Source organism: Pantherophis guttatus, chromosome 1, assembly GCF_059756535.1.
Source record: "Pantherophis guttatus breed Tessera chromosome 1, ASM5975653v1, whole genome shotgun sequence".
Taxonomy (NCBI): Eukaryota; Metazoa; Chordata; class Lepidosauria; order Squamata; family Colubridae; genus Pantherophis; species Pantherophis guttatus.
The window spans coordinates 203,697,153-203,711,965 of record NC_142063.1 but is presented as its reverse complement, the minus strand read 5'-3'; the positions used below and the strand labels follow the sequence as shown (position 1 = coordinate 203,711,965).

General features: G+C 36.7%; 1 protein-coding gene across 2 annotated transcripts; it reads left to right on the top strand.

Annotated features, from left to right (window-relative positions):
* Positions 1–232: 232 nt before the first annotated feature.
* MRPS31 (mitochondrial ribosomal protein S31) lies at positions 233–14,552 on the top strand. Of its 2 annotated transcripts, none has more exons than XM_034432242.3 (7): positions 233–467; positions 2,029–2,244; positions 4,313–4,459; positions 7,462–7,596; positions 10,060–10,124; positions 12,778–12,927; positions 14,053–14,552. In XM_034432242.3, exons 1-7 carry the CDS (start codon positions 376–378, stop codon positions 14,310–14,312), a joined length of 1,065 nt encoding a protein of 354 aa, XP_034288133.2. In that variant the 5' UTR covers positions 233–375; the 3' UTR covers positions 14,313–14,552. The 2 variants fall into 2 exon arrangements, with proteins under 2 accessions (XP_034288133.2, XP_034288134.2); XM_034432243.3 differs by having other exon boundaries at positions 315–507.
* Positions 14,553–14,813: the final 261 nt, after the last annotated feature.

Below are 14,813 nucleotides of genomic sequence, written 5' to 3'. Positions count from 1 at the left end.
ATCTACAGTATCTATCATCTATATTTATCTATCATCAATCAATCATCTCGTTAGATTTAGGACGGTGAACCTCACAAATACAATTTAGAAATCATCATTTCCCACCCTCTGAACATGCATGCAGTACATATTTAAACGGCGGCGTCCCTTTCCCCTCCCGTTTAGAACGAGAAATGACCATCTCCAAAAAAAGAAGAAGAAAAAAAAAGAGCGCGAAGGTTTATCCGGCTGCGGAACCAATATTCGGGCGCTTGCGTTCCGGACGGACTGGTGGGGGTGGGGGAACCTTATCGGAAGCACTTTGGCGGAAGCTTGTGGCGGAAGCACTTTGTGGTACGGAAAGATTGAGCGTGACTCCTGGCCGCTTCTAGGATAATGTGGCGGAGAAGCGCCAGGGTCCCCGGGAGCCTCTCTGCTCTGGTTCGCTTCGGTGCTCCAAGAGAGGATGTGGTGGTGGCCTTGCACAGGTACTTGGGAGAGAAGAAGGTGGCTCCCCCTCCCCTCCGCGTAAGAGTATATCGGTGTTCCATGCCCCATTTCCAAGGCAATTAATATTCTCCTTTCAGATGTCTGCAGGGGTGGGTGGGTGGGTGTTGCCATTTCCCATCATTCTTTTTCCAAATGTTCTTTGACGAATCATGCGCAGGCGGTAGGTTTTAGAGGTAAAACGCCCTTTTTTATATTAAATTCAGCTCGCTCAGGAAGTTGTGGGTTGAGTTCAGGAAAGACATGAGGTTTGGTTGTGGTTGCTACAAATTCGACCAATTTTTAAATCAGAATGGTGTCAGTGTACTGGGTGAACACTGGGCGCTGATTCAGCAACAGTAGTTTTACACATGATTACAATAACAGAACAACAGAGGTTGGAAGGGATCTTGGAGATCTTCTAGTCCAACCCCCTGCTCAGGCAGGAAAACCTATGCCATTTTAGACAATCTCTTCTTTAAAACCCCCAGTGTTGGGTCATCCACAATTTCTGGAGGCGACTAGTTCCGCTGATTAATTGTTCTAAATGTCAGGAAATTTCTCCTTAGTTCTAGGGTATGTTGCTTCTCTCCTTGATAAGTTTCCATCCGCTGCTTCTTATCCAGCCTTCAGGTGTTTTGCAGAATAGATTGATCCCCTCTTCTTTGTGGCAACCGCTTAAACAAAACACTGCAGTGTGCTTCGACTACATTAAGATGAACATATCCAGCCTGATTCTCTTTCTTCAAAGTTCATAATTTGGGAATTTCTTCTTGTCTCTGTCAAACACATCCAGTGTCATCCTTGGGATTTTCTCATCTGATAGCCCCCATTCTGTAAACCCTAACCCTTACAAGATTGTTTCTAATCAATTTTATGTGCAAAATAGCATCTTTTTTTAAAAAACTCAAAATCAGTGTAAGATACGGTTCTTCTCCAGAAAAATATTTACTAAGGCATTGAAAGCTTAATTATGTGCCCTGGCTTGAAATCCCGAGTATGTGAAGGAGCTCATTTCCTGATTATTTTAACATCTATGGATGATCACATCTTGGCTACTGTATGTATTTCATTATTATTTTTTTGTATTGAGTGTAGTTTGGATTTTAATTGATTTTGTGATTGCCATCCAGCATCACTTGTTTGAGATGGGCAGCCATACAAATTGAATAAATATTAGAAAAACTCAAAAACAAAGGTGTGATTGTTATTAAATGCTAACAAGTTTATATTGCATATATTATCCCTGGAATTGCATTTTTTAAATTTAAACATTAAGAGTAAATGTCAGTTTCTGGTGGAGTTTACTATATGTATAGTAGGTATAGTATAGCAGCTTTGTGAAACAAGGCACATTTTGTATGTTTTAACATTAGGGTATTTTTTTAAAAAAACCTGGAATTAACTGGCCATTAAACATTAAATGTTTACATGTATTATAGATCTCAGTCTTGTTGCAGATATTTGCATGATCTCATAATAATCTCTTGTTATGAGATTTTAAGTTGTAAAAAATAAAAATCAGTTTGTATCATTAGTCTGTGCTTTCTTCATCTTTCCTAGTAAATTCTTTAGCACCACCCCTGCCTTCTGCACTAAGGAAGATGACCAAGTCAGCTGCACCAATACAAATGTTTCACCAGATCAGGAGCAGAAAACACAAGTACAAACAAAGAAAAAATTGCTGCAATTAATCCATGGAATGAAAATAGAACTAAGCACAAAGAAGAAGATTATGGAGAATGCCCAGAGCAGATTGCTGGAAGATGATGAAAAAAGGTAAAGTTATGATAGCATATTTTTATACTGTTTGTCTACAAATACTGTGGTTGTTCAAAGAGATACATACCAAAAAGGGGCAGTGAATATGATAAATAAATGGTGTATTTAAAAGAAAAAGAATAAAGAGCCAGAAGGACACTTGATATGTATTCTGTCTGATTCAGAAATGACCAGCTTTATTCATTGTGTTGTGAAAATAAGGAGAAATTCTTCAGACTCTTTATTCTGATTTTGTGTGGAGTCATTCTCAATCAAGGATTCAAAACCTGTGGGCTCTGAGTATGACCCCAAGAGTTCTCTCCTTAAATTGTTTTGTCAAATTGTGGTGGCAAGGACCAAAAAAAAAAAAATCCCAACCAGTTGCCAGGAACTAGACAGTCCCATTTATTTATTTTATGTTTATTTCTTTGTATTCCATCTTTATTATTTGTACAAATGACTCAAGGCAGTACTCCTTCCTCCTCCTATTTTTCCCAAAACAGCAACCCTGTGAGATGAGTTGTGCTGACAGAGAGTGATTGGCTCAAGATCACCCAGCTGTTTTCATGCTAAGGAGGGACTAGAACCCACAGTCTCCTGGTGTCTAGCCTAGTGCCTTCACCACTAGGCCAAACTGGCTTTTTACCAGGATACCTGTTGCTGTTTCTGTTGGCATTAGCAGTTTATTACCCCAGTTCTGCAGTACCACAGCTAAAGCCTTATGAGGGTTCCTCAACAATTCCAGGTTTCTTTTCCTTGCATTAATGTTTCTCACGTCACTTTCTGTTTTTTTGCTTTCATTATACAGTAAGCATTGGGCTTCCTTCCTGCTTGCTTGTTCTGGTGTCCTGGCTTCTGCCTTTTCATTGTGAATCATGGATCATCCACTAGGGCAGGGGTTTCCTACCTTGGCCACTTTAAGACTTGTGGACTTCAACTCAGAGTTCCTCAGCCAGCAAAGCTGGCTGAGTATCTCTGGGAGTTGAAGTCCACAAGTCTTAAAGTGGCTGAAGTTGGAGACCCCTGCACTAGAGAACTTTGATCAGTTAACTAGGCAGAAAGAGTTCTATCTGCTGCATATGAGAGGGACTAGGATATTAAAATATTATACAGTTAGAAGAAAGTAGATTAAAGCTCCTTCAGTTTTCTGGATAACATCTGAAGTCCTCAGGATGCTGTTGCTTTTTATTATAACTGCAATTGATGAGAGCTAGAATCTAGCAACATATGGAGTACAATAGGTTGACTACTTCGGGGTTACATACGGTAGGATATGCAAAGATGCATGTAAACATTACTGGTATATATTTTTGTGCAAATGTGTAGGGTTTTTTTCTTAGAGATGAAAATATGAAGATAACCAGAATATTTGTTATATCCTGTCAGTGCTAGTATTTTGCAGTTTTAAAAATATGTTAGCTGGAGCCTGCCTGATGTTGATCAATCATAAGAGGACTGTGCTAAATATTTTTTAAAAAAATCATATATTTGGGTTTGATTCATTTTTCAGAACAAACTTTCCTGAGATCAAAGATTTGGTCTTATTAATAATGATTCAAATTTCCAAAGGAGAAAAAAAAGGAACTGGAAAATTTCCTATGCAAATTAAGGGAATTTGAATAGGAAAATGGCCAGTTTGAAATGGAAAAATTTCTGATAAAAAGAGCGAATAGTTTAAAATATTTGCAAAGGGTTATCACCTAAAAAACAGTAATTGAAATGTTAAAGTTGTCTAATATTGTATTATGCAATTGGTATAATTTAACCATTACTAAATTATTACATTTATGAAGCTATTTTTCAGTGGAAAAATTAAGGCCTGGAAAATGTTTCCTTTCCATGACTAATAAGGAATCAAGTGGACATATGTCTTGCTTTACCGAGAACGATTCCCTATTTGAAGGGGTTGAAGCTGTCTGTCAGTTGAACATTGCTAGTACAATGGGATCATTTCAAAAAAGTAATTGGATGATGCTTTCTTCTACAGTATTCATTGTTAATTTTCTGCCTGTTCTCAGAAGGTTAGCAAAATATGGGCAACAAAGAGTGTAAAATGAGCATTTATATTTTGGATTTCTTTTTTCAGCAACCAACATGTTCCAGAATTGGAGGCAGCAGCCTCTGCTGTTGCATCTTCACTCCCTTTCGATAAACAAAAGACAACTTCTGAACTGTTGCATTTGGTAAAAAAGCACAAGGAAGAAATGAATGCGCATAGAATGGCCGACCTAAGGTTTGTAGCTATAATTCTGTTCCCATAATATGCTTGCCACATTGAAAAGAGATGAATAATAATAATTTGCTTTTATTTGCTTTCTTTTAAAAATGCAAAATTGGATTTGGAGTCAAGAAAGTTTAAAGCAGTCTTAGCCAATCTTTTCATTTCTGTATTTCTTTGAAGTTGTACAATACATTGCTGTAATTTCTCACTTTTCTGCTTCTGTCTTCTTTGGTAAGTTCCACAAAAGAGTGTAAAATCAAATATGCAGCAACAAGCGGTATTGAAATATTTGCATTAATATATTTCAGATTCCCCCCCCCCCCCAATATTGGCTAGAAACGGTTTTGGGGCTACCAAGTTTAACTAAGAGATTAATTAGAGAAGTTTATAAAATGCATTTATACTAAACCTGCTGAATCCATCAAAGTGCCAGCTCAGAAGAAAAACCATCTATTAGCCAACTTCTTGCAGAACAACTTAAGCAAAACCAAATTACAATAAGCCTGAAGCTGGAAGATATTTGGGCTGTCCAGCACTTTAGATTCAGTCTTTAAAAGATGCTTTGGACTTGGAGCACATCCAGGACAAATATAGCAACTCTGTACAGCTGCTGTGATGCTTCTTGGGATCACATTGTTGCCTTCCACATTTGTTCCTGATTCTCAGACTTACAAATTTTGCACATCCTTATAAGACATTTAGTTCTTCAATTTAATGTTTACCCATTAATAGAAACTTGTATTATGTTTCAATTAAATAATCCCTTGTTGAATCCAACAGTAGTTAGGTTAATATATATTCTGATTTAAATGCCTAGTGTATAAAACAAAATTCTTCACACACAGATCTTTCAGAAAATAATTTACTTTTCTCAAGAAGAAATGAATAAATATATCCCTGTGTAACTGAATATAGTCTTGCATTTCTTTGGTTTTCTGCCAGTAAATTATGGCTAAGCTTTTCTGTTTTTGCAGTGATATAAGATAACCTATGGGTATCATTGCTTTAGAAAATCTTCACCATCAGTTTCTTTTGTAAACATAGGAAACACTGAATATTTGCTGAATTGAAATTATAGCAGTACAGAATTTGACTGTGGAATGTGTATTCTCTCAATGGAAATTATGGCGTAAATTCACAAAATACATTAAACGTTTAAACTTTATTATAAATAGTAAAATTTAGCACCAAGATACACCTCCAGTATCCCATGTCTTTAAACTTAAGTTGATATTTAAAGGATGGCATGGCATTCAGACACTAATTTTGTATATGTTCACAACAACATTTTCTTTATCCCACTGTGCCCTGACATAACAATTAATTGAACAAGCATACAGATCTTGTTTAATTCCAGTTCGGATGGCTCACAAAAAATACAGCAACAATAGTAACTTGTTGCTTAGAGGGAAAAAGAATGCATTCTAGAGTGCTTGCTCTTTCTATTAAGAGTGATTTTGAAGAAAAATTTCAGAGCTGGCCATTTTATGGATGAAATAAACTGGTGTTTTTACCAAATCAGTATAACTGGCTTGTTCATCATACTGCCCTGTCAGGGATGAAAATATTCAGTCTGGCATAATGATTTATGCAATTAAAAATTAGTGCTTTAGTTTGCCTCATTAAAGCTTTCCTTTAATCTCATCTTTTCCAGGCCATTGTCCTACAGATTTCTTGTCTGAACTAGAAGGTTGCAGTCAGCCTTACTTGCAGACAAGTAAGCCTCCTTTAAAACAACTCAAAAAAGTAGAGCAATCTTCTTCAATGTGGTGTTCTCCGGATGTGTTGGGGCTGCAGTGTCAGCATTCCTAGACCAGTTGGCTAAAAATTACAGGAGCTCATAGACCCAATGTTTCTGAAAGATACAAGGTTGAATAGCTAAAGGTTAAATAGTTTGGCATGTGATTTTGGGGTGGGGGATCCTTGTGCTGATAAGACCTTTTAATACCTATAGGAAGAGGCGATATATATTGAGCTTTATGGAATAAGATGTCATTAATATGTTGTTAATACCCAGTAATGCTATTACCATCTTGAAGCAGGTGTTTGAGAACATCAGATAGAGCCCTCAGGTCAGCTGACGGAGTATATAGTCAATATGAAGACTATGGTTAAATGACATTGCTTTCTTATTTATTTAAAACCCAATATAAGGATCTCACCTGGGAATGTGGTTAAATTGCTTGCTATTAGAAAAATAGGTGGCCAGGTAGGTCTCTTCAGGTATGCTTCCATGTTCCTGTTCTACCATCTATAGGTTTGTATACTGGAAAACTGATACTTATGCTTTCCTTGGAAACACCCTGGGAGTTTTGCTAACAACATCTTTTGCCTATCCTCTAGGTTAGCAGTCAGGTGCATCTTCATTACTTCCTTAATAGAACTTATCTGATCTTCAGCAGCCAAATTTAGTTAAGGTGCTTGTACTGACTTACAGAATTCTTTGTGGTCTGGCATCATTTTTCAGTTTACTACTTAGAAATAATGCAAGGTTAAACAGACCATTTTCTGTTACTGCCTTAATGCTTGAGAAGACCATTACTACAAGACATTGCCAATATACGCCAATTCCTACTGAATTCTAAGAAAATAGGGAAAATAGCCTTGTTCCGGCTGATTTTCCAGAGAAGGATAGACCGAATTGTATTATTTTGTAAATTGTAATTGTAAAGTTGATGGATATCAACGTTTATTTGTTTGTTTAAAAGCATTCTTGGCACAGTTCTTTAGTTTATAAGGTTCCCATTTCCATAATCCAAACACAGAAAATATAGTCATTGCTGCTAGGTTTCTGGTCTGTGAAACATTAGATTTAAAAAATAGGGGAAGATGGAAAGTGGGGGGGGGATAGGTTTCAGAACATCCACACAATTGAATTTTTCTTTACATTTTCATATTTTCATATTTATGTTTCTTTTCTTTATTGCACCAGAATAGCAAACATGAACAAAAAATCTGTACCGTGCATCCTTCAGTACATGCCAATATTTACATGTTAATATTTTTAACTTTAGCAAGATTATGGCAAGCATGAAAATTAGAAGAAAGCCTATTGTGCGGAAAGCCTTCAAAGCATCCAGTGAAATTGCATGTGATGAAGATGAAGATGGCAATATGGCACATATTAATGAAATCGGTAGAATTAAAAGGTACTTTACTTGATGATTTTCTGCATGTATCTCTTTAAAATCTTAAACCTATAAACCGTTACGGGTAGTCCTTGATTTACAGCTATTTGTTTAGTAACCATTCGAAGTTACAACAGCACCAAAAAAGTGACTTATAACTATTTTTCACACATATGACTCAGTGGTGGGTTCTAATCGGCTTTACTACCGGTTCTCTTTGTGCACACACTTCGCACGTGATCGCCTCTTCATGCATGCGCTTCTGCGCAAGCGCGTTACGAATCTGCCCAGCTGTCAGCTGGGCTAAAGAAGAAGAAATAAAAGGTAGGAATAATGTGGGGGCGGGCGGGAGGGCCCAGCTCCTGAACAAAGAGAACCGGTTCGGTGACGTCATATTGTCACTGCTACCGGCTCGGCCGAACCGGGAGGAACCCACCACTGATACGTTTGTTGTAGCATCCGCATGGTCACGTGCTCAAAGTTCAGGTGCTTGGCAACAATTGCTGTGCATTGATGACATTGCGCTGACCCAGGGTCATCGGATTACCATTTGTAACCTTCCCATCTAGTTTCCCGATAAGCAGAGTCAATGAGGGAAGCCAGATTCGCTTAACAACTTCAGTGATTCACATAAAACCTGTGGCAAAAAGTCACAAAATGAGGCACAACTTACTTAACAATTGTCTGGTTTAGCCACAGAAATTTTGGTTCAATTGTGGTTGTAAGTCAAGGACTAGCTGTACAAGGATGTTGCCACAAGGACTTGCTGTACAAGGATGTTGCCACATTCTTTCTCCTTATTGCCCACCCACTTTTATTGTCATGTGCCACAGAAGATTAGACTTGTCACATTTTTAATATGCCATAAAAATCAGACTTAATAAAATAGCTTAAGGCTGGCAGGTACCGGTATGTAAACTCTAACTGCAGGCTACTTCTGCTGACTGCCACTGACTGCAATTCAGCAGTTCGATTCTCACCAGGCTTAAGTTTGACTCAGCCTTCCATCCTTCCGAGGTCGTAAAATGAGGACCCAGGTTGTTGGGGGCAATAGACTGTAAAACTGCTTAGAAAGGCCTGTAAATCATTATGAATCGGTATATAAGTCTAAGTGCTGTTACTATTGCTATTATTCTTTAGCTGTTGGGTATCTGCAAAAAGAAGGGATGACCTCTGTGGACCTGATGTTGGCCAACTGCTATGTCAGTCATGGAGCATAGATATTGAAAAACAAGCATATTTTTAAAAATCATCAAAATAGGTTACTAATTTTAGAGAGTTCTCTTTAATTTTATTTATAATCACCTTCTGCCCCATCTCACTATTCCCTTTTGGGGTAAGCAACATTTTGGGTTAAACATTTTTCAGAAGGCAATAAGAAATAGTTAGCAAAGAAAGTAAAGCATGATACAAAAAATGAAATATAGCTAAAGTTAGATTGTACTAGCAGCATTCAGTGTACCCTTCCATATTTCTCTACCCTACTAACCATTGTTGCCTCTACCACATCCATACACTCCTTCATATATCACCCTTTGTTTGTTAAAATTCTCACCAGTGGACAGAAGCATGCTCTTATACAAGTCATTTTTGCTTCATTTAACAAGCATTTATTCCTCGGATAAACTATATTCCACATACTACCTTTCAGCATTTATTTGCATATCTTAAAATTTTTCTATACCTATTCCAGCCTTTCGTGAACATTCCCCCAAAGTATACCAATGCAGCTACTTACCTTTACCACATTTGTGTCTAATATGAAATTGTTCAGTCCGTTTCCCTGTTAAATACAGTATATTGCTCTTTGATATGTACATTTTTAAATCCATGCTCCTTTTTGGACCATATAGTCTGTCTTACCTTTGCTGAAAATCATTCAGGTTCTCAGCTAACAAGGCAATGTTGTCTTCATATTGAAAAATTCATATGTTCACATCCCAACCAACAGATCCCTTCCTGTGACCATGAGCATTCCTTATTAGGTCACTTCCCCAAAACAATGCCATCTGTTGGAATCTAGGAGGCATGGTAATTGGCTGCAATGCCTGCCTTGTACAATGGTCTCTTCTTATGATTCAACTGGCCTTCTAGCCTGGTTGGCCTTCACGAAATCTTTGAAGACTTCAATATTCCCTCAAGATGTCTTGGGAGTCTGATCATATGTGGTTTCGCCCCAATTATGTGATTTGTTTTTGTTCTTGTTTATGGGAAACTAATGTGATGATTGTATGCTGCCTAGAGTCACATTTTGACAAGTTGGGTGGCCACATAAATTTGTATAAATAAATTTAATTTAGGTTGTGTGTGTGAATACATGAATATATTTTTCATTGTTACAAAGTTGAAAAATGTGTGGCCAATGATTGTTTGAAAAAAGATCAGGAGTATGTTTAAGCTTTCAAACTGTTTAGGACAAGGTTCAGAATTATTCATATTGGATCCTTTAGCAAAAGGAGAATTTTTAATTATTATTTTTTTAAGGAATCTCTATTCTGAAGAAAGGCTACAGATTTTCACTCCTAAATCAGAGGGAGCACATGAAACAGGTTAGTAACAAAATAGTTACTATAATCATACCAGGAAGATAATTTGAGTGTAATAAAACTCATCCATTCTATGCTCATTGCATTAGTCTTGAACATGCCACAGATCATGTTATAGAAACTCCCTATGTGTATTTGGAGAAGAGGCTAATTGCTCAACAGCAAGGGAGAATTTAGAACCAGATACTCAAGACAGTGTAAATCAATAAAAATTTAGGGAATTTTACCTGGTGTCTGCATAGAAGTGTTGAAAATTATGTTAAATGCAGGCATTTGGCTCTCAGCCAGAGAGGTTTCACTTTAGTAATTGAGTGCAGGCTTCACATATAAAAAGTGTGTTTTTAATTCCTGGTATCTCTAGATAAGATTTTTTTTTAAAAAAAAATCCAATTTGAATGCCCAAACCAGTTTTGTCCAGTTTGATGCCCTCTAGTTCCATTGGACTGACAATTCTATAATTCCCAGAATTCATGCTTTGCAGTAGGCTAATGCATTAAAGCAGGGGTGTCAAATTCACATTGTCACGGCGGCGTCACATGACATATCGGGACTTTTTTCTCCTTCGCTAAACCAAACATGGGCGTGGCCAGCACATGACGCATCCAGCCTGTGGGCTGGGAGTTCGACAGCCCTGCATTAAAGGATTCCTGGTAGCAGAAGCTGCTTTCAACAGTTGTACACAACTGTTCAATAATCTGACTTGATCTAAAGCAGCATCCTAGGTTCCCACTAATGAGGAACTTGAGGCAGATACAGGTAGCCCTCGATTTATAACAGTCCATTTAGTGACCATTCAAAGTTACAACATCACTGGAAAAAGTGACTTATGATCATTTTTCATACTTATGATGATCACAGCATCCCCAATCAAAATTCAGACTCTTTTGCCACCTTCTGACAAGCAAAGCCAATGAAAAATCTAGATTCACTTAACAACCATGTTACTAATTTACCAACTGATTCATTTAACAACTGTGGCAAGAAAAGTAAACGGGGGCCAAACTAACTTAACAAATGTTTCACTTAGTAACAGAAAATTTGGGCTCAGGTGTGGTCATAAGTTGAGGACTACCTGCATTGCCTTTTAGGTTTTAATAGGAGTTGGAAAGGATATTCTTATTGGCATTTTATCAGCATTATATCAGCAGAGGCATTATATTCCAAAGCATTTTTGGATGTTTGACCGTGTTTACCTGCTAATTACAGAAAATCTGTATCATCAGAAGAAAATTGTCCACGCTGTTCTCTGTCTTTCTCTTTTGAAACATGAAATATTTCAAAGAATTCATTGATTGGTTGTTTTCAAGTGATATACAGGGGGTCCTCAACTTACAATAATTCATTCAATGATAGTTCAAAATTTGCGACAGTGCTGAAAGAATGGACTCGCAGCCCATGTCTGAAATTATGGCCTTTGGAGCCCCCTGTGGTTGTGTGATCAAAATTCAAGTGCTTTGGTAGCCCATTCACATTCACAGCCAGAGGGACACTGCAATCTGTTCACGTTTACAACCACAGGAACACTGCAACCCCACCACCTATCTCCTCCATCTATGCCCTTTTGGCCACCCTTCTGTGGCAACAAACTTCAGCAAGCAACAGTCTTCATTTGTACACCTGCATTCATTCACTCCCTGCAAGCGCCAGCATTTGTTCGCACGCCACACTTGCTGAGGCTTGCCATTCCACAAGCAGAATGTAGGGTAGCCAAAAAGGCACAGAATTGGAGATAGGGAAGTGGGGAAAGTTGACCCTAACCCCTAACAACCACAACAGGAAAAGAAAAGATTGTGGTTGGTAAGTGATGCAATCATGTGACATCTGGCTTTACAACCACATTGCTTAGCAACCAAAATTCCTGTCTCGGTTGTGGTTGTAAGTTAAGGACTTACTACAACATTTGTTTTAAAGAACAGATTCCTTTATAGGGAAGCTAGAGAAAATTCCTCCAGCTTTTTTTATTTTTCACTTCAGGCTGAAACACAAGGAAATAAAATTATAATTTCTCTCGCTTTTCCTGCTAGTTCAAATAATGTCAAAAAATACTTATCTTCATAGTACTCTTCATTCATGTAGCCTTTTTGAACATATGTTCAAATAATTATTTTTTAAATTGTAATATCTGTTCAGTCAGTTTTGGAGCTAATAAAACAGGAAACAGAAAGTGATATGGAAAACAGTTGTCCTTTTATCGAGCTGTGCTATGCTGTTAGGGTGTGTCAAATTTTTCAACTTTACATACATACATGTATGTATATGTGTGTATGCGTGTATGTATGTGTATATATACACATACATGCACACACACACACATATATATATACATACACATACATGTATGTATGTAAAGTTGAAATATATATATATATGGAGCAACCTGGTCTACCCAAATATGGGAAGGAGCATACTGCTTCCTTTCACCTTTCAGCCCCAATCCAAGAGTCCTCAGGCAGTCGACAAACTATTTTGTGTTAAATTTATATTTATTGACAAATATATATATATATATATATATATGAATTGAATATACCGGTAGGTATATATATATATATATATATGTATAATCAATTTCATTGAATAGCATTTCTGTGGATAACTTGACTTACTAAACAGTTACTTGTTTTGATGGTGTTTTTTTAATACATTGACAATTTAGACTCACTAGCAATACCAACAATTTGGGATCTGGAATTTGCTAAAACTATTACATCCAACTTTTCACATCCACCACAGAATGGTTTTGAGGAGATGATACAGTGGACAAATGAGGGAAAACTTTGGGAGTTCCCAATTAACAATGAAGTTGGTGAGTATCCTAAAAGGCCTCTGAACTTGGTTCCGCCCCTCAATGAAAATTGGGGAGGGAGGTTTTGCGGGGTGGATTTGGAGGGAGCTGAAAAAATGTTCATATTATTATATATATTGTTTAGCCTAGTCTAGTATTATATAGTATATTGTACAAAAGATGGGTAAGTCATTTGCAGAATTTGCATATTGTTTTTGAGACTTATTTTTGACCGGTTTCAAACATAGTTGTTTTTTATTTTGTTTTGTTTTGTTTAAATACATTAACAAACAAACCAATTCTGAATTGCCATCACTTTTTATCACTTTTTAAAAAGAAGAGATCCCTTTTACTTCATGTCCTCAAAATGAGAATTAAAGGTTACTTCAAATATTTGAATGAAGAAAACAGGACATAATTTCATTTGATAAGTGAAAAAGATAATGTATGTGGTCCTGTCAGATACATCTTAATCAAGAGTTACCTTGAACCGCAAGATGGGCAATACAGTGGTACTTTGGTATTCAATTGCTTTGAAACTCATCAAATTTGATACTCAATGCATTTTGACACAAAAATTTTGTCCCTGTACTCATCGTTTGGTACTCAATGCATGAGCTAGACCTTATCACTGTCGGCTGCCTTGTGATACACTACATTATGGGAAAAAATTGTTTGGTACTCATTGCTTTTGATACTCATCATGCTTCCTGGAACCAATTAATGATGAGTACTGAGGTACCACTGTATATAAGTTTGATAAATATAAATAAATAATCTGCTTTTCTTCAGCTTTATCAATGTGACTTTTTAAAAATCCTTTTAATAGAATGTAAGTTGAGTGACAGACTCAAAAATGTAAATGTCTTTTTGGGACATCCAGATAGCACAAGAGGATGTATAAAGCTTTTCATTCCACTTGGTCAGCTGAGCAATGTATTGAATTTATAAAAACTGTTTTAAAAACAAATAATTATCAAAGTGGCTTTTAAAAGCTCAAGATATCATTGGGAATATTGCCTTAGATGACCATAGGGATTAATGTTTGCAAATCATTTGCAAATTATAAGACAAGATGCGGCAATCTGCTCAGGGAGGTTGTGAATTGAAATGTTTTGACAGTGATTGTATATTTTCCTTTGTCAGGTCTTGAAATAGATGGTGAATTTTATGAACATATATTTCTGGATAAGCATTTGGCAGACTTTCCTAAAGAAGGACCAATTCGCCACTTCATGGAACTTGTAACATGTGGACTTTCCAAAAATCCCTACTTAAGTGTGAAACAAAAAGTAGAACACATTCAATGGTTCCGGGATTATTTCAAGGAAAAAGAACAGTTGCTTAAGGAAATTGAAGCCCATGAGAAGGAAGCCTTGGTTCAAATAGAGAATATATCGAAATGAAAACTCCAAAAGTCATGTTCTAATGTAAATAATCATTGAGAGGTTGCACATCATAATCTGGAAAGAACCTGATTCAGAAATATCAAAACTGGCATCAATGGTTTAATCTGGCTTGCAAATTGTTGAATAAAATATATGTTTCTTTGTTTATTAATGTTCTTAAAATAGTGTCTACAATGTTTTGCTTTAAAAATATTGGAGTGAAATCAGTCTGAAGATTAAAGAGAAACCATCAACTGATGTTCATTGGTAATGCTTACTAATAGTGAGATAAACCTTTCTGTATTTTTATAGTTTTATTTCCCCATTTTCAACAATGAAAATAGAAAATAGAATTAGATCACAGAATTTATTCAATTTGATTATTGCTTGAGATTTATTCCAGAAAGAAATACCTTGCAAAAGGATATGCTGTTTCTTTCCACATGGATCTACATATTGCACCAGCTTATGTTTTCTGTGCCTTCATCCTCAACTTTGTGTGTGTGTGTGTACATTTAA

Coding starts and splice junctions, on each gene's coding strand:
- MRPS31 (XM_034432242.3), top strand. CDS start 376: ATGTGGCGGAGAAGCGCCAGGGTCCCCGGGAGCCTCTCTGCTCTGGTT. Junction 10,125..12,777: donor AGAGGGAGCACATGAAACAG/GTTAGTAACAAA, acceptor TTGACAATTTAG/ACTCACTAGCAATACCAACA. Junction 12,928..14,052: donor CCCAATTAACAATGAAGTTG/GTGAGTATCCTA, acceptor TTCCTTTGTCAG/GTCTTGAAATAGATGGTGAA.